The following is a 21,203-nucleotide window of genomic DNA, read 5'->3' as shown; positions in this document are numbered from 1 at the left end:
GATGGTTCAGTTATTTGATAACCAGTAGGCCTAGGTCAAAACAGGGTGTATACATGGTGGCAAATTACACACCTTAACAAAAAAAGGAAGAAAAAGGACAAATATCTTACAAGTGTTTAATGTTTGCTGTGCAAAACAATGTCAATGTTTGTGTAAATAATCACTACAGACATGTAATTATATATAAAACTTTAATAATTATAATGTGATATGTGATGTCAGAGGCCTGTAATTGATTTCTTTGCTTCTTTGAAATGTGAACTTGATGCCAAGGGTATTGGGTATATTGTATCGACACACTCTTCACAATCACACAAACACACACTTTCCTCTGTTCTTCTCACTGTTCTCTACCCTGGTCAGTGCTCAGAGAGAGCACTCTCCTTAATTGAATTCCCCAGCCCATTGATTATTTTAATGGTTCTCCACGCTACACAGTGGGCTTCTGCATGTCTGCACCACATCAAGATCACAGAGCCTCTAGGGATGAAAATGGAAGCCATGCATTCACCTTCTCTTTGTCCGGAGCACTGTGTGCTTGCCGTACATGGTCAAAAGTGCAATGATGGAACACTGGCTTTGCCAGTTTTCTTCAGACTTTGAATATTTACAATTCAATTATTTTAGCTTCCTCTACTTGTTTAAAAAACATATTTTCTAACTTGTTGTACAAAGATGCAGGCTTTTACATCAGTGTAGACATCACTGATACACAATATTGCACCTGGTCTCTGCAAAATAATTTGTTGACAAGATCTTCTCTGACATTTATTGAAATACCTTGCCATTCAGAATGGCTTTCTCCCTTCGACTGCATTTAGGATGACATTTGCATCTCCACGAGTCATTAAACTGTCATCCTGCTTTTCATGCTATAATTCTTTTCTGCCTGCAATTACCTTGATAAATGTGTTAGGGATCTGCAAATGTACTATGATGAGCTGTGACCATGGCGACACAGTTGTTCTAATCCAGTTTGCAGAGCTATGTGGAAAGTTGGTACATGCATGCATTGTAAAGATAAAAAAGGCTACAATCTACACCTTATTGACATCAGTTTGAGTATTTCATTATAATATTTATCTGAATTAGTGACACAAAAAAAGGTATTTTGCTACATAATATAGTACAACTTAAAACTCAGTGGTGGACTACCGATTATTTTAAGGCCTTGTGATCCTTTGTCACAATCTTTAAAGAAATGAAAATCAAAACACAAAAAAAGTCCAAAATGGTAAAACATTCTTGTCCTAAGATGTTTGTACACAACATGTACTTAAGCTGTTTATTCTGGTGCTATATGCTACTCTTTAAATATTTGATATTGTTCTAATGTTTTAAATACAATTTATTTGAAATTACGTCTATATTTTCAGTAATTTACATAAATTGTAATTTATATTTTACTAAAACATCTGGCAGAATGTTTTTGTGATTAGTAGTTAATAACCTTTATGTCTTCATTATTTTTGCAAATAAGGATGGTTTTTGTAAACAAGGAAAATATGTTCTCTAGTCCTGCCTCAGTTCTTTATACACCTTTACATGTTTTCCTGTTTGTTTCACTCTTGCACATTACATCTCTAAATCCATCGATTAAGCATAAATCCTGCCAACAACTTCCTGTTACCCACAAATGTGCATATCATACATGGCAAATATAAGGTTATACATTACATCGTCAATAGCAAAGACTATTTATATCTTTTTTATTCTTATATCCACACAAATTATCAAACCCACAACAAACAGCAATTAGCTTTAACATAAACAACCATTCAGCCTGCACCATGTTTTAAAAGCTAGCCTTTTTTGTTTTTCTCTAAAGAAGAGCAAATATGAAAGTCATCCCTGTTGGGTAAAATAAAAAGAGAACAGAAATCAAAAAAGATATCATAGATTGTGATCACGTCTATAAAGTCCCCACGACTAATATTGTGTCTAATGTTCCCTTCGTCATCCTTTCATTCCCTCCTTCATAGGACACAGAGCTGGGATGCTCTACTCGCTTTGGGCCTTTGGAAGGTCCGGCTCCACCCTGACCAGCTGGAAGTCCTCAGTCACCTCCAACAGAGCCTCCATCTCTGGGCTGTCTACCCTCACCAGCTGCCCATCCTCCACCTCCACGTGCACCCCCAGCCCGTTCTCCTCTCCCCCTGGCTCTCCTTCATCGTCGGCCACCTCATCCATCTCTGTGTTTGGCACCACCTCCTCCATTCCTTCTCGGAACTTCTTCACATGGAAGGTGAAGGGCGGCACGCGGTACACGGTGGTCTTGGAGCGGGCGTAGACCTTGTGTTCAGGATTGAGGGACTTCTTGGCCTTCTCTTTGGAGCTCTTCATCTTTGCCCTGCGCTCCATGTTGGGGGTCATGCGGGTCCCGAGCTGGCCCATCTTCTGCCCCAGGCTGTGCTTGGTTTTCTCCATTTTGTCACGGGTTCTCTGTCTTGTTTTCTCCAGGTTCTCGCGGGTTCTCTGCCTGGTCTTCTCCAAGTTCTCCTTTGTCTTTATTTTGGTCTTCTCCATTTTCTCTTTGGAGAAGGCTTTCTTTATGTTGTCCACTTGCTGCTTGGTGGTGCGTTGGATGCGCTTGGTGCGAGACTCCTCGATAATCTCCTCAATCTCCACCTCTTCATCGGAGTTGAGATGGTCTTGAACTTCTTCTTGTCCCTCAGGTATCTGCTCAAGGCCCTCCACGGCTATGCCTTCAACCAAGGTCTCTGCGGTCTTGGATTTGGTTGTTTTAGGAGGCTTCACTTTGTCCTAAGGGAGCAAAAAATAAAAGATTAGAAAAAATTCCAACGTTCAAGCCGCAGAAGCATTGTATTAAGAAATCACAATGTTTGAATTGTGTCGCATTTTCTATTTGACATTTACTAGAATGTTATCAGGAATCCGGCTACGCTAATTGTATTATATGATCATGTAAATTATGGCATTTCATTTAATATGTCATGTGATCAGTCTAAGAAAGTGGATTAAATTGCCTTTGGGCTAAAAATGAATTTGAAAATACAGGTACATGATGCTTGACAGATCCATGTGTCATTCACACATTTCACTGCTTGTAGCTAGTGTAGACTGCCATCTAGTGGTGCCAGCCATATGCCAACATTCAAGTGCCAGTTTAGCTGCAGCCAGATATATTACACTTTAAGTCTTTATAAAAGAACATAGTCTGATGCGGTCACATGTTCACCACACGATTAGAATAATTATAAATCTATGGGGCTTAAGAGAATCTGCAACTTCACAGTCATATTGAAACTAAAACCAAGAGGATGTTCCATCTAACCACAGGTTTATATCCTGCCATTACATTCAGAACATAATGTATCTTTAAAAACAAATACTCACACACTTCCATTGCTAATACCCAATCAAATCTAACAGTAAACAGGGGATCTGGTTTTATATACATATATACAAATAAAGAATTATCTTTGAATTATGAACAATTCTTAATCTACATTTATCATACTATCACTATCATTTATAATTGTGCGTTTGCCTCACTGGAAAGCCAAGGTGCTAAGTACAGTTTCAATTTAGCCATATAATATAATGTACAGCAAAGCAGTGCAGCAGGTTCACACTTGTTCAAAATATATCTCTGTGAACCCAGAAATAGGGGCCTACACCTATAGGTCCTCCATACAGCAATACAGCTCAGTTGCACTACAATATTTAACCTAATGGTCGGTGTACACTTATACTTCCTTTCTAGTCTTTTACTCACAACACACAGCATACAGAGTTACTGCTGGGGACAGCTGTTAATCAATCAGGAGTGCAGAAACCATATTTACATGCTTTGTGGCAGGAAACTGTCAGTGTGTGGTATCAGATATCCACACAGGGAGAAGCAGTACAATGCTGACAATGTAAACCCCGTAACAGCGTGTCTGGGGCCCCGAGAGGGATTAGAGGACCCACCACGATATTCACTGCCTTTGTAGATACAGTAAATGGTGTTACACTGTAATGTATAAAAGTATAAAGTAAGTCACCAGGTCTTCTGACTGCAGATGCTTGTGCCATAAAATGAACAAGGGTTAGACCAGTGAGGGTTTGAAAAAGGCCCAAAAGTAGGTTTTGCGTAATTGTATATTTGCTTCTGCTGATACTGAAATACATTTTTTTTAATTATGATATTTCACAGGGCATTTTAAGATGAAGTCTTTTTTTGGTTTTCAAAAAGAGAGCATGCTTCGATTAATGACTTCTTTATGTACTCTATGTTTTATGTTAAAGTAGACGTATTCAAATCTGATTTTCAGCCTCAAGCAGGAGGCAAATTTGGCCTAATTTAGTCGTGCTAAATTTGAGAGAAAAAAAGATTGTCTATTCTTTGTGGTTTTCGGCCTGCTGCCACATGCAAACTGAATCTCCCGCAGAAACACCTGAAACACATGTACAGCACTGCAGACTGACAGGGCAACACATGAGGACGTGGCATGAAAGAGCCAGATATAATGGAGTGTGAAGACATATATTGAGAAATGTCTTAGTTTGTCACTGTCAATACAAAAAAAAAAAAACTACATAAGAAGGTGTTTTATAGCGTTAGATTATTAGTAATTTATTAGTAGCTTAACTAAAAGTTAGATTTGAATGCCGGTATTAACCTTCTGACAGATAAACACCTGTCAGATCACGTGATCGCCACATCTCCCTGGGCAGTTATTGCCATATGATCCTATCATTAAATGGACGTTGCGTCCTTATCTGGAGTCGTGTAGGGTGTGTCCTCTGCGACCCACTCTGTATGGGTTTATTTTGGGCTGGCCTTTCCCTCTCTCTGGATTCAATCTGCCCCCCCCCCCGCCCCAACACACAACACCCTCGTCTCTCTCACGGCAACAGATAAACACAGCGCACTGTCACCATGGCAACCACCTGCTCATGTTGTCCCTTGTGGGTGGTGAAGTTTTGCCGGATAAACAGCTGACATCTCTACAACAATACTCCAACATGCGTTTGATACAGTAAAACTATAATAAAAACTGCACCTGCTGAGTCGAGTGAGTGACAATAATAACATTAATGAGAGATATTTTAAAATGCATTAGCACATAACCCTACCACAATAATTTTCCACAGATTCTGTCAGAACTTAGTAGTATGACAAACTAAGCTGAATAGGACACATAAGCAAGTTCAAGAGATTTTACCAGAATTTAATAATGATACAATTGCACAAATAAAAAGCTGACCTTATACATACTTGTATTAGTCAAGTAAACATGCCCTCATACTCTGTGTAAAAATAAAAATAAACACATAAAAGAGTATCCAGACTGACACGTGTTCGCAAATCCTCACACAAAGAAATGAAAAAACAAATTTTTCCATGAAGCATTTCTGTGAACACTTTTTCACTTCTGAAGCCTGAATAGGAAGTTTCTGCAGCCAATGGAAAAAGCAGCACTGCACGGCGTCCTGGGAACAGCTGAGGTCATACAGCACAGGCAAACTGCAACGTGATCCAGGACCACATCAGCACCATAACTCAATAAAAAGTCTGTAATGCTGAATCGAGACCATCACTGGCCAACCTACTCATGTTGTTTAATAGAAACTTCTTGAAACTTAAAATTGATGGAAAACAACTCGCTCTATTTATTCAAACCTTTATTTAACCAGGTGGTCCCATTGAGATCATCAATCTCTTTTTCAAGGGAGACCTGTCCAACATGGCAGCAAGTAGGTTACAACATGAACATAAAACAACAGATACACAAAAGGACATCGTATTTACAGGGCTACATTTACATACCAGACATTGACAAGTACCAACAGTATCAAGTGTCATTGCACCTATCCGAGCTTTAAAAACAGGCAGTGGAACCAATTTGCTCAGTTTCAAATATGTTTGAGGACTGTTCCAAGCAAGAGGAGCTGCGCACATAAAAGCTTTCATACCTAAGTCAGCCCTTGCACTTGGCACATGTAACAAAGCCACATCATGTGATCTCAGGCAATAGCTACCTGCTATTACAAATTCTAGGTTTTATGACTTATTCCAGCAGTACTCGGAGGGAGACTGTTGCTGCAAGGTAGTGTGGTCGTTTCTCAACTAGAAGGTTGTGTGTTTAATCCCAGCTTGTGCAGTCAAGTCGATGTATTGGGCAAGATGTTTAACCCTGAGTTCCTCCTGATGGCCAACGGTGTGTGAATGTGTATGGATGTTAGCTTCCCAGAGCACGTGTTACTGCTCTGCATGAATGAGGTGTGAATGGGTGAATGACTCGTAGTATGTGAAGCGCTTTGAGGGGTCTTAAAGACCTGATAAAGCGCTATACAATTACAGTCCATTTACCATTACTCGATATGAGCCAATTTATCAGTCCAGCTCTACTAGAGTTATATTTAAAGGAGAGGTGTCATGCTTTTCCGGTTATTACCCGTCCCCTTGTGTGTTATGAAGGTTTTTATGCATGTAAACGGTGTGCAGAGTCAAAACCCTCAAAGTACACCCTGTAGCGAGTAAAACTCGAACACAGAAAATACCTCCCCAAAACGCCTCGTTGGAGATACGTCATTGTCCATTTGATTCTTCCGGGTACGGCATGATGTCATGCCGTACCCGGAACGAAATGGACCAATCCGTGGAGCCGTTACGTTACGTCCGCGGAGCCGTTACGTTAAGCCCCCGCTGATTGGTCCAAATTGACCAATCCACGGACTTCCTCACACACAGGCAGCTCTGCTGATTTCTCCTCCCTGGCTGCAGGCTGATAACAGACAGTTGGGATCGTGGCAAAATTCTCTCTGCAGACCCATTCTCACAGCGTTTATCAACCTTTTTCTTACTCCATATCAAGCCACACTTATTGTTTTTACTTCGGCTGTGAGTTTGTGTGTGCTCAGGATGAGTTTGGCTGTGTTTCGCTATGTATCCTAAACAAGGAAACAACACCTCCACGGAGCTCAGCGCGATTCACAACGTCCCGACCAATCAGAGCACACTGTGCTCACAGGGAGGGTGGGGGCTGGAGCTTTTGGAGCTCCAACGAGCCGTTAAAGGCAGAGAATGAAGTAGTTTACAGAGATGCTGTATGAAAAACCAATGTGAGTTTGGAAAAATGCACAGTATAAATCTATTTTAGTATACCTCAACAATGGAATTATGATCAGTGGAAATGGCCATGACACCTCTCCTTTAAATCAATTTTTTTTTAGACTCTGAAACACTGAGGACATTGCATTTCTGAAATTGTCATTTACATTCTTAAAACTTGACTCCAGGATGCTGAATCTGTGGAAATGGTCAGTTGACCTTGTTTGGGTTTCCCTGCCTTATCACAAAACAGGAGACTGGGAGCTTTAGGGAAGAGGTGGGAAGTCCATTAGTATCCCTGCGTTACCCACCACTCTCCTCCCACTTAGCAGTAATGGAAAAGTCGGCACTCTGTGTGTGTTTACTGACAGGTGCCCGGGGAATGGACTGAGTGTATGTGTGCCCTCCTCAATGAGGAGGTCTGTTGCTAGTGTTTCTTTCCTTTGAATGTGTCGTGAATCATAGCTCATGGAAAAGTTGGCTAGAAGAAGTGGGAATTCTCTCTGTCTGAGTGTGTGTGTGTTGGTGTGTGTGTCTGTGTGGGTGTGTGTGTGTTTGATTAGCTCAGACAAGTCAACAACTGTCTGAGCCATCTCTCAGAACGAGGCACGACACAGGAGGTGCAATTAGAAAGAGGAAATGTGATGCTGGTAAACAACTAAGACTACAACCTATCAGGAAAAAGAAAAGATATGTGGGAGATTAGCAGGGTCTCCTGCCTATTTTACTTTAATTGAAGATCAGACCAGAATGTTCTTAATATATGCTGAACATTCTGTAATCCTGAAACAAGATCTTGAATCCAAGGTGTTCATGGAACAGCAGCAAAGCCTTTTTAGTGTCTAAACAATGTGAGCAAAATGTTCTCTGTCTGACTCATAGGGGGGCTCGGGGATAATTTAACCACCGACTGTTACCATGGACGACAGAGCAAACAGTGGTACTTAATCAGCGCTACGCAGAGACCACAGCAGCTCACTTTTCTCTCACCCCCCCCCTCTCTATCTGCTGTTACAAGACCTACACTCACTATTCCACCTGGTCCAGTATACCTAACTAGTTATTAAAATATTATTTCACCCACTATTCAGTCAGCTGTTAGTAGAATAAATAACATAATTAATCATCTATATAATTTTAATATATTTACAAAATTTACATTTATAATTCCTTTATTGTAATATCCTACATTTTTAATAAGATTGCCCCAATATTCAAGAGTGAGATTGTTTAGGAAGAATTTGACAAGGTTTAAAAGGTTTTAGAGAAAATGCATCTATTTGGAAAGTAGTGAGCTTGTGACTTGATATAGGATAAATAAGACTTGTATTATACTGTACTAGTTGTGTAAGTGTTTGTAAACTGTGTTTTGATATAGATTTGCGGTTGTGAAATGTTGCTTTAAATTATTGACTTACATTTTGCTCAATTCATCAAGACTTTACTTGATTCTTTGTTTATATCAAAAGTATGACAACATGTTTTCTGCAAGATTTCTAAGTAACAGGGGGTGAACAAATCATATACAATAGTTATGGGTGATGAGGTATTCCTTTTAACATTTGCAATCTTGATTCCCCTACATGCATGCAGACATTCAGCAACTTGCTCGCTTATGATAAACACCCCCCCCCCCTCAGAGACATGAAGAAAGGCCTCTGCGGTGAGTCACAGCAGCAGCTGTCTGATCCTGTCCAGTCCTTGCAGCTGTGCACTCTGCTATCTCACTGAGTGATATCCCTGACCCAGGATGGGAGAAGGCCAAAGCACAGATTGACATGAAGCAGAGGTGGAGCTTTGTGTGTAGAGTCATTTATGTGGAGGCCTGAATCACATTGCTTTGATCCCTGAAGAGTTGTCTGGGGCTAAAATAAGGACGTTAATGTACTCTGGTCATTAATATTGATGCCTAACCCACCCACGCTCTCCTAAATAAGGCTCAAACAATTCACAGGGGACTGGTCAAGCCGCCTGCTCCCTCAGGCATTTTGGACTCTTATGACAGAGGGCACAATGCAAATTCTGTTTCGTGAAGATCTCTTTTTCCTTTTAGAATAACACTCTGATGGTGCCATGTTTAAGCCTCCTGTGGCTAATGGACATATTAACAACCAGTCCCATTCAGTTTATAGACAAGAGGGAGCTCTGTATTACCTTGTAGCCAACATGGCGATGTCATGTTACCGTGAACACCACAGGAAGGGAGTTCCTTGGTTTTTCTGTCACAGTGATTTGTGATTTCATACACATGGACCTGGAGGAGGGAAGCCCTTTTCCACAGCTCAGCCTATCCACGTCTATGACTCTGAGACCACTGGAATCCCAGGGTTAGTCGCATGCAAAGACGGAAATGTATTTTTTCCATTTGCACCTCTGTGTGCACTGGCAGATACAGTGCTAGAATGTATTATATGACTATCCCTTTCTCTGTCAAGGTGCCATCCACATTGACACATTACTCATCCAAATTGAACAACTCCCTTCAAAATGTCAAATTGGAACTGGTTTAAGCACAGCATTAGTTGCATTTATTCATTGTTCATATTGTCGCTTAACAGAATAAAGTGGTTCAAATGAGGGCAAGACAAAGCTGCCAACGTGAAAACATTGCTACATTGCCCAACTACAGGAAGCTATAACGACTGAATTACATGATGCCGATTAAAGACTAATGGCCAATAACTCCTGGAAAATAACACTTGTGGGTTGTCGGAAGGCAAGCACCCACAGTGCTTTGCTTTGTTCTAAAATGGGCAGTTGTTTGTGTTTTCTTAATAACACCACTGGGATGTTGAAGACGGAAAAAATTGCACACATTTTGAGTTGTGCACCTTTTTACAATATAACATGAGCAACCGTGCTGTTTTTAAATGTGAAAAACATAATCCACTACTTTGGATGAAAACGTTCGTCTCTGAGAAGAAGTGTGAAGTCTATAAACAAAATGGTGCCTTTAAAGAAAATAGGAAATAAATCAGATTATAGTGCACTTTTCTCAGTTTGCGCCTGACATCATTTGAGTGCACTTTCTTTATTTATAGATTAATAATCCTAAACATCTATGTGCATGCAAAATCTAATCCCAAAGGAACCTGGCACGCACTCACTGGCGGCCTATAACTCAAATACCAGTGCCCAGAACAGCGGCAGTGAAAATATACCTGACTGTTGCACTTCATACTAAAGGTTTGGACATGCCACACTTTGCATTCATACGCAACATCTTACGTTACAGCAAAAACAGATACTTCTATTCATAGTGAATGTCCAGATGCTGCTTAAACAGCCTACTAAAGTCTCCATGGTAGATTTGTGGTTTAATGTTTTCAACAGAACTGTTGAACTATCCACCACAAAAGGGAAATATATTGAATGAATGGAAAAAAGAACAAAGCACAGTATGGACATAAGAACTAAGGTTTCATAGTCACACCCAACCACATCAATCAAATAAGCAAACACTAAATGCAGGAAATCAATCAGTTGGTGCTGCTTATCGCTAAATTCAGACTTACTCAGTGAAACAAGACTCCAGTGCATAGCTGGTGGTGTATTTTTAATCCACAGCAGTATAGCGGGTTACTTTAATATACCAACTCAGATATTTTGGCAACCTTTTTATTTTGGCTGTGGCCTTGTAGGTGAAGGGTGTGCCTACAAATCTTGGGATAAACAGCATGGAGGGTGTCAGCAGCTTGCACTGAGTTGTGATGTGGTATGAGGACACATTTCTGTTCGCAAGCCAAGACGTTGGACGACAGCTACGAGCGTTCAGTGGAGGGGTGACCTGATCAGTGTCCCAGCTGGTGAATCCTGTCTGCAGCTACAGTATGGGATGGGGATGTTTAGTGGGACAGGAAGGCAGCTGGCCCTGAGATCAGATCAGTGTCCTCGTGTGGAACCAAACCGCTCACAAACATCTGGACTGATTTCAACTGAAAGGAACCAGACACGTGTACACAATATCTACCAGGTGTTTTAAAGCACCATAAGCTGATAAGCAAGTACACATTTGTGTCCCTAAATAACTCAACAAAGTATATACAGTACATGCTCTAGAAATAGCAGGGATCCTGTTGCTGCTGTACCAACTGTATATCCTCATGGCAGGAGCAGAGGAAAGGTAACAGTAACAATATCAGCAAATCCTCCTCCGTTACTGTATCTCCATGTAGTGTTGTACACTCACTCTGATAAAGCAGCAAAGAGTGCAGATGTAATGTATGATACAAATAAATAATAATTACACCTATTCAAATGTGCCGGAATAGAGAAGCATATTACTGCCAATGAAATGCACAGTGCTGTACAGAGAAGGAATATATCCCCCTGGAGGTAACGTCATTGCTGCTGTATCAAAAGTACCCTCTGCTTAATTCTTTACATTCCTTAGATGTTGTGACATCAGGTGACATCAAATACATGTGTTTTCAAAAAGCAACAAAAATGTGATCCGACTAAACAAGAAAAGGTAGTTTTTTGTTAAGGTGTAACTCACTTTTTTTCTGTGGTAAACAAACGTATTGTGTGTGCCAGAGAAAGAGAGAGATTAGAGTGTTACCAGATCTGGATTTGGACAATCAGGCCAAGAGAAACAGCTCTGGTTTTGAGACATTGTTGGTTCAAACAAAGATGATGAGTGGAAGAGATAAGCAAAGGAAAAACAAACTTGACTTGAAAGGAATAGTTAGACATTTTGGGAAAGGCACTTAAATGCTTTCTAGGCAAGGCAAGGCAAGGCAAGGCAAGGCAAGGCAAGGCAAGGCAATTTGATATAGCACTTTTCAGCATGTGGCGATTCAAAGTGCTCTCATGTAACTTTCTAGACTAAAGTAAAGTTACATGAGAACACCTCTCATCTGTGTGGAACATAAAGCTTCGCTAACTTTGATACCTTGTTTGTTTAACTCCTTACAATACCAAGAGGAAAAACAAATGTGGACATGTTGTTGGGGCTATTTTTTGACAGGATGCAGTAACTTCCTGGAGTCTCCTCTTGTTACCTAACAACCAAGATGTGACAGTGCCTAAACAGGAAATTGTCCAGCAACAATTCATTTTTGCACTTTTTTGTCCAGACTAAATAACCACAACATAATGTGAGGTTAATTTAGAGGTGCTGGCGGACTGGGACAGGCAAACGGTTTTCACATTTTCAGACTTTGTGCTAACAAGCTAAAAGGTTGATGGGTGTAGCCTCATATTTAGCACACGGACATGATAGTGTGAAAATGTTAAACTAAACCAAATTTAAATAACTGTCTTTAAATTCCGGCTGGTATTAGTTTGTGTTTTTCTTTTTGATTATAGTAGACACTTTTAATGTAAATGTTTAGGTCATGTACTCGATATATCCTTGCAGCCTCTAACTATTGGATCACTTTTTACACGCAGGGGCTCACAAGCCACCACGTTCTGGAACTCTAAACTGGCTCGAGATGGTAGCTCACATGCAATAGTGAAATGTGGAGCCTGCAAGATATCTTTCCACAAGCCTGAGGAAGAGGAGGGCCGCAGGGGAAAAGGACAGAGGGGAGCGACTGAAGAGAACAACATACAGTAATACACCAAGTGCTGGAGCAAATACTGAATGAGCTGTGCCCTTAGTTCTGGATTAGATGTCTAGAGTTGGAGTAGAAGGGGCTAAATTGATAGTGGGAGAGAAACTGAGAAGGAGGGAGCAGAACAAGTGGGTATCTTGGCAGGAGAGGCAGAGAGATGCCAACGGAATGAATCACAACACCAATTTAGTGCTTTTTGGTGTGGCCGGTTTCTGTCGCTTGCAAGCGGTTCACTAAGTGATTCATAACTGCTTCCTCTCAAATTACTTGGAATTAATTGGCCAAAGAAAAAATTGACTGGATTATTTTGCCATGGGAAATTGGAACAGAGATGTCACATAGTCAGGGCAAGATTAAAGTATATTCAAATAAGGTGGGCTGGGGCTGGTGGCAAGACTTTTTGGCTGCGATCCGATCTCCGCTGGGTTGGTCTGGAATAAGTAGACTGTAACTGAGAAGACTTACATCTCCATGATAGAGCTGATCACATGGCTATCACTGTCTTTGAGCTGCAGCCAAACACACCCTCATTCCAGACGCACATCAGTACTGTCTGACATACACTATTGCATTACATTAACCGGATTAATCCGCATAATTAAATAGTGGGCATTTTGAAACACACAATCCTGATGGGCTGAGTCACAGTGTCTAAAAAAAGCAAACACGTCCTCCTATCAAACAAACACAAATGAGCCTCACACTGCACATTTTATCACATGGAAACCTTGTTGTTTAGCTGCTTGTTACGAAGCATGTAAATCCATAAATTGATGACATTAAAAGGGGTTACTACATCAATATCAGTTATTCGGCAATACAACTGCATTTGTAAAAATAAGCTGTAAAACTCCTTTTATGGACGAAAACGTTTGTTGAGGCTGAACCCCACAAATTCAAAAATGATGATGATCCCAAAACATGTATGCAAACGGTTAATAATGAGTGTATGTTAAAGTACATGGGATGTTTTGTTTTGTTTTTTAACATGGTATCAAATTGATATTGAGAACAGTGTAATTCCCTTATATTGGTATCTACTTCTACATTTCTTGTGTTGTGACTTCCCTTACTGTATCACCACAGTGGCAGCATCCTGGTTTCTTCTACCCTGACAGCTGAGAAGGTGGAAAATTCTGACTTGTAAAAATCTAATGTTTGTAATTTTCGAAAGATGTTAATTATGTGTAGCAGAGGCTTACAACTTTAGCTGTTTGAAAAGAGAATAAAAACATTCTTATGGATTGAATATGGAGTTGCTATCACCTCTAGAGGGACATTTACAATCATTATTAAACAACCATCATGAGACTTCATTGAGAAACACACACTAATATCTCTAATCCAGCTAGGGTCTTGTAAGATCAGGTTCATTTCCAGACAGCTGTTACAAAACACTAAATGAGACTTGTGAGGCTGAACTAATATAGTCAATTGACTGGTGATATGAGACTAACGGGAAATAAAGCAATACACTAATTAAAAAATGGAAAGACAATTGGTCTATAAAGCAATACTGTCAGAGCAGAAAAACGCGAGGTGTGTGTGTGTGTGTGTGCGTGCGTGCGTGTGCGTGCGTGCGTGTGTGTGAGGGAGCAGGGCCGCATTGACTCATTGACCAGTTGCGAACCGCAGAGCTGACAGGCTTTGGTGCCGTGTGCAGCAGGAAGACCCTCAGCTGCTGCAAGGTCACTTCTAGATAGGGGTTTGTTATTTTAAAACTGCAGAAAGATGCCCCCTAATGAGGAAGCAAATGTGTGTCTCTAACAGAGATCCTGTTCAGACATGGCATTAACATGTGTCTTGTGTAAACCAGTCATGAGAGGGTAGCTCTACGTCTGCCAGTTCACACCTGACATCAGAATACATCTCGAGTGACCACTTGTGATCGAGTGGATCTCACTTCACAAGTCTATATGCATATAAACATGTTATGAGGAGTTCAGTTTTCATTAAAAAATTAGAACCGGTGGGAACTGCATGCAAATGACAATAATTATTTGCAATGATACATTTACTTCGCTCTATTATCATTCACCTTTTTTTGCGGGCCAGTACCCTGCACTCGGTGAAGCACGACAGAATATAAATATTGTTTTAAAAGTTTAGAGTAACACCCAGGCCCAGGATACATTTGCACACACTGTAAAAATGCAGCCATCTGTGGCGATCAGATCTCAATGCGTCTTTGCTACCTTCACACCTGTACTTAGACTTGCCCACTTGTGATGGTATCGCATTAAAACCAGGTCTCATTATGGCTTACAGTTCAAATTGTAAGCCATAAAAATGAATACATTTGATTTAGTTTCTAATGAGGATGTTCTTTGCTGACCCCAGTAACACCATAACTTAAGAATCACTTAAAAGTAAATGGATAGACCAAGATCTTTTCAAATTAAAACAATAATTATCTGAGATGTAGTGGTGGAATGTAACCAAGTACTGTTAACACAGTTATACTGATGTACTGAATTATTATACATTATGATACAAGCTACAAGGCAGTTTACAAAGTAGATGCAAGAAGATAAACTTGATGCATAAATAATTGTAATCCAAAAATCCGAAATAAAGAATACCTTTACATTGGGTACTTCAAGAATATTTTTAATTAAGGACTCAGAGTATTTATGACCAGTACTTTTACTTTAGTTTAAGATACTTGTTCCACCACAACTGATATGCAATGCACATTTGGTCAACATGTCTTCATCACCACACCCTGCTGTTGCCGGGGGATCCTGCGTGCGACCATCATTGAAGGTTTAATTATAAAGCATCGCTGTCAAAGTCTTTCCAGGCTAAAAATCCTGAAGTATGTGTCTATTCTCAGAGTGCAGAGACAGATTAACGGGGGAAAATAAAACAGCACCTGCAGTTAAAGCTAAACTTACAGAGTAAAAAGTTTAAACAGCAAAGGTAACGCTCTGAAAATGTTTCACTTGTCTTATCCAATTCTAGCCTCCCTTGACATTGACACTGTACAGTAAGTGAAAGGCAATATTGGTGAGGAATGGTCACATACACACGCACTGAGAGTTGACTGGTGAGTACAGAGCACTAGCTTTCTGACTGACAGGGACGTTACCGGAACCTCTACCTTAACCTCCTCATGCCTAACCCTGACCCTGATCTCATCCTTACACATTAACACACAAACAGTAACGCAGCAAAGTGTTGAAAGCTGACTGAGAGCCAGTGTTGATTTACACTGCTGCCAATTCCTGACCAGTATACGTTCGTTAATTAAACGGGACCTATCATGCTATATTTAAATTATATATTGTAGGGCCATACCTATATTTATACGTTTCTGTTTTCAAAATACCAAACAGATCATGCATTTTAGCCATGCCTCATTTCGCTCTATGTGCTGTTTGCTGTCTACGGGTCTGATTCTGCTGACCACGCCCTCCTGCAGGAGAGGTGAGACGTGCTCTGATCAGCTGCTGGGCTGTCAGAAGAGGGGGAGAAAAAGAGATCTCCGTCCTCCGTGTTTTATTATATAGAGTCGTTATTTATTTGTTTTAAAGCTCAATAAATAACAAAGAAGACCTTTGACCGACACTTTTCTAATTTTGTCCGGAAGATTTAAACTTTAACGGACATCTTGACCGGCGAAAGTAACTGAAACTGAAACTCTGCCGCACGGTCCCCTCGTTCCTTGGAAGAGGCGGAGAGGTGGGTGTTTGTCATCTGCTGGTGGACTAACCGGAGAGAATTACAGTGCTTGCCTCGACGGGGAGGGATTGCATTGAATTAAAGCAGCGGGAGCAAACGCTTGCCTCGGGGAGGGAGAAAAAAAGCCACAGCGGAGAATAAACAGAAGGGTAACCATGGTAACTATGGGCGGGAAGTCTTCTTCGCTGCTTTTGTGGCAGACTACAGCGACACTTACAGGCCTGGCATATGTACTACAGCGTCTCCAGCGCTTTCGAGCGGCAATGGCCGGCCATGGCCCAACCCCACATTCCCCTGATAGGTGGAGAGTTGGCCCAATAGCCGTATCGCCACTTCTGTGACGACATAGAAGTGTTCAAATCTGGATCAGTCTGTATCAGATCCGTTGCAGCCCCTTTTTTAGAGATTTGGGTATGGAGGAAAATAGAGAGGGTTGTGTTTTCTGACACTTGGTGAGTTCCCTGGAACACCGGGGACACATATTCATGTATAAAAGACGTACAAAAGTGCATTTTGCATGATAGGTCCCCTTTAAACGGGACACGGTGCAGCCATCTTCTGGCAAAAATAGATCAGATTGTGGGAGCTGCAAACGGCTACTGCAACATGGAAGCAGCAGCTCATACAACCGCTTTCAAACATGACTGTGACCAGTATAGATGTCAATAGTAGCACTTTACATAATACTGACAGGAAATTAATTTGAATGATTTGTGCCTGCTGAAGCACAATCAAAGCTTATGACAGAATAAAGCCTTAACATTACAAAATGGTGCAAGCTTCGCCACATCTGCAGCTCGGCTCATGCAAAGTGCTGTACGTTACAATTTCTAACTGGCATGCCGTTAAAAAAGAGCTTGCCATATAGACAGTATCTCAAACCGCAGGGGGAACCTGCTTTGCAGAGTAATTTATTAATGACTAGTGTCTATAATTGGATTTCTGCTGCATGCCAATAGTGTAACCCACTCCCATAGTGGACATCCCAGGAAGGGGAGCTGAAATGGTTCGCCTGCTAGTAGTAAGCTCTACAACTCTCAGATTTTGTGTTGCTAATGATTTTAAAGGAAATCTTCTTCCTTTCCAGCTTCCAAGGGGGTAAAAGTTATGATGTAATGTGCACAAGGTAACTACTTCGGGCATTTTCTTTGACAATTGACATCTCCATGCCGCAGGTTTACCAGAGAGACATGGCAGCAGTGTGCTGCTTAAAAGAAAGGAGTTGCTCACCTGGTTTCAAATGCACAACAGCTGTCAGTCACACTTTCACACGTCAATCTGATTTCTAACCCATTTGTTTTTCTAACATGTTCATGGTCCCAACTGTTTGAGAAGTGCTCCGTAAAAAACATTTGACACTGCCCCAATACTCTTACTTGGGTTCTCAGGTATTAAAATGCAGGTTTGTGCATGATTGAATGCATGAATGCCAGTGTGTGCCACTTCTGAGAAATCTTAATAATATAAACTACATCTTCATCTTACATGGCAGCGCCCTGCCAACTATCTGCTCACTGAGCTCTCCAGGCTGGGGCGTTGGTTCTGTCTCAAGTAGCCCTTCATGCCAGTGTTTATAGGGCTTTTTATTTACACCACTAGTCTTTATATAGTTTAATTTGGTAATCATGAAGTCTTGGAGTGGGAGAGGTCACAATCTGCAATAATTTTTCCATGAAAGCTAGTAGTAGTAGGTGGATGTCGCCTCTCACTGATCATGAATACAAACCTTATAACAGTTTCTAAATAGACCTTGCACTTTCTGTTTCTGTTCTAAAACATTACAGCCTCATTGAAGTTTTAGGAAAAACTGATTTAGACATGTACTGTATGTCATGGAAACCAAAGAGCCTGTCCTGAGAAACTACAGGATATTTCCACTAACACGGGTCAATTCAAGCCACAGTGTGACTCTAACTCTCTCTGGTGAGATGATGTCAAAAGGTGGCTCTGATGTTTTGATAGCTTTTCAGGTGCATTTCACACTGCCCTCCCAACTTTCCTATGCGGCATTGGGAATGCAACACACCCCCTTAACATGTACTGTGAGTGTAACTTTAACAGCCACATGTAAAGCATTACCAGAACATTCTCCAAGAAAGATGGTTTGCTATTGATCCACCCAGCAATGGAAATAGTGAGAGATCAAGCTCACACACACACACACACACACACACACACACACACACACACACACACACACACACACACACACACACACACACACACACACACACACACACACACACACACACACACACACACACACACACACACACACACACACACACACACACACACACACACACACACACACACACACACACACACACACACACACACACACACACACACACACACACACACACACACACACACACACACACACACTGAAGTATTCACCTGGTAGATGAGCACTTTGAAGTTGCGTCTCTTGAGCAGCTCGCTCTCGTTGCTCTCCAGCTTCTTGATCTGGCCCGCCTGCTTCTCCAGGTTGTTCCTCACCGACTTGACGTTGACGCTGACCTTGCGTACCTTATCCAGCATTTTGTTGACAGTGTGGGTTGTGCCGACGTGATTCTTGGACATCTTAGCCAGCTCCCCTTGGATGGTTGACACTGACTTCTCCATGGCCCCCTGCCGGGCCTCCAGCCCATTCTGGGTCTGCTGGATCTGGTCTACTACGCCGATAATCTTGTCGAGCAGAGACAGGACCATGACCCCATTCATCTGTGCTTCAGTCTTGCCTCCAGGTCCGGTGGCCAGTTCCAGGTCCACCTCCTCAGAAGGGTCCTCAGAAAGATCATCATCATCATCGTCGTCTACAGCCGGCTCTGTGGCGGCGGTCACCAGAGCTACCTCGTCGTCGTCATCGTAAGGCTCTTCTACGTGCGCCTTCTTGACACCTGTATCCGCCATGGCTGTCAACTCTGAATGCAAACCGCCTGCGCACTGGCTACAGTTAAAAATAAACTACTGAAAAACGACCTGCAGGAGCCTTGCTACACACAACTCAAGTCTGTAAACCTTTCTTCTTCTTCTTTTAAAACAACTTTCTCAAACACTTGCCTCTTTCTAGTCTACTTTACACTATAACTTTCTCTTCACGCTTAGTCTCTGTGTCTCTCTGCCTCTGCTCTGGGATGACAGCCAGCCAAGGGGAGTTGGGCCTCTCACAGCTGAGGCATGTGTGCCCTGACTCAAATGCCTATGCTCCCTGTGAAACCACCCAGTCAAAGTTTTCGCTTCTTACACCCGCCCCCAGCTCCCCCTGCTGCCATGGGCTCCACCCAATCTGTCCCCAAGCACAGAGCAGCATTTCTCTACCAGATTCCACTCAAATGTAGACCGTCTATCAGTTCAGACCAATGAATTGTGACAATTTGAAGTTCACAATCTACTATTGTGCTTACCTGATTATGTCATGTCAATAAAGGCTATGCTGATTGTTTTACCAAATGCATGTGGTTTGGGGTACCCTATTGTGTTTGATATCTACAGTATATTCCACGTGTCAGTGTGTTGTTTATATTAGATTGAATGTTTAATTGGATTGATTTTTGTTTTTCTTGTACTTTCTAAAGTCTGATTATTGGTTTTGAGATATACTTACAATCTACATGTTCATACATTCATCAATAATAACTAATATCTTGTTGATTAGTCTTGTAGGAGCCAAAATGTGCATTTAAACTGTTTTATTATTAGTAGTAGCATTACAGAATAATATTAATATTTTATAATTATTTGGCTGCACACATTGGTTGTTTTTGATCAAATGTTTGATGAACATCATAACATGGTAGGCTATTCGGACTTCAATATGGCTTCTTTTGAACAGGTTGCAGTACCGAGACCAGTTTGACCTTCTAGAAACGTCATTGCTAGCAGTCCCAAAAGCCTTGTGAAGTCGGGAAGTTTAGAATAAATAGCACTGACCAGGGACGAGTTGACAAGCTTGTGTATATTCAACTCTGACTTTGGAGTTTCAGGACTTGGTTTTAACGGCCGGGCAACGGTGGTAACTTACCTTCGGAGGTCCTTCCTGTACCTGCGTCCTGTGTATAAACAAAGTGACCACTAGCTAGCAATGCTAATGCTAAGCTAGTTTTTTGCTTTAATGAGAAGAATGCTCACGTGTTTTACCTGTTTTTGCATAAAAACTTTGGTCAAGTAAGATGACTCAACTTAAACCTAGGCAAGTGGAGGAAAAAGCCTTCTTGGTCCGCCTTTCTTTTTCTTTTTTTGTAAAAAGGTGTCAGCTGATTACACGATTTTTTTTTAAAGATTATTGACAAGATAACTTTTATGTTTGAAATTATGTTAGTCTCAATTCTTGTTATCAAGGAATCTAGACCAATAGAATCCAACAAAAGGGGTAGCATCTTTTTGAAATAATTAATATGTTAAAATAGTGACGTAGTAGTCAAGTGGACTAAATTGTATTAAGTGTTTGTAAGAAATCTAGAATATCATCCATAAACCCATTTTGACTGTTTTATCATGACAGTTCACTGCCCTCTAGTGGTCATACAGTGGAACAACAAAACACTAGTTGCAAACAAGGGCATGAAATATGCATTTAAATGTGTCACACAGAAAGTGATAAATATCTAAGTCGGATGATTATAATATGGGGAAAGAAGCATTTTATGATAAAATAAAACAGCTGCATCAGAATCTATTGCTGAAAGTAAAGGCACAATTAAGAGGAGAACAAATGAATGGTGGCAAGTGAAGCAATGGAAAATAGAAAAAAAAAGGCACAGACACTTATAAAGACGAACACTCTTACAAGTGTATGATGGAATACAAACAATCTAAGGCTTAGGGATGATAATGAAACAGGCAAAAGGAACATATCAGAGAAAGTAGTGCCTCATTAAATGTAAAAGTAT

The 21,203-nt window shown here is 41.0% G+C and overlaps 1 protein-coding gene across 1 annotated transcript; it reads right to left on the bottom strand.

Annotated features, from left to right (window-relative positions):
* Window positions 1-1,694: 1,694 nt before the first annotated feature.
* On the bottom strand, window positions 1,695-19,505 carry cavin1a (caveolae associated protein 1a). The gene is made up of 2 exons (XM_034143855.1): window positions 18,709-19,505; window positions 1,695-2,763 (listed from the first exon to the last, which is right to left on the bottom strand). Exons 1-2 carry the CDS (start codon window positions 19,222-19,224, stop codon window positions 2,002-2,004), a joined length of 1,278 nt encoding a protein of 425 aa, XP_033999746.1. The 5' UTR covers window positions 19,225-19,505; the 3' UTR covers window positions 1,695-2,001.
* Window positions 19,506-21,203: the final 1,698 nt, after the last annotated feature.

The sequence above is a fragment of the Trematomus bernacchii genome, unplaced genomic scaffold, assembly GCF_902827165.1.
Source record: "Trematomus bernacchii unplaced genomic scaffold, fTreBer1.1, whole genome shotgun sequence".
In the NCBI taxonomy this organism is placed as follows: Eukaryota; Metazoa; Chordata; class Actinopteri; order Perciformes; family Nototheniidae; genus Trematomus; species Trematomus bernacchii.
Note: the sequence above shows the minus strand (reverse complement) of the source record. Positions and strands in the feature narration are given on the sequence as shown.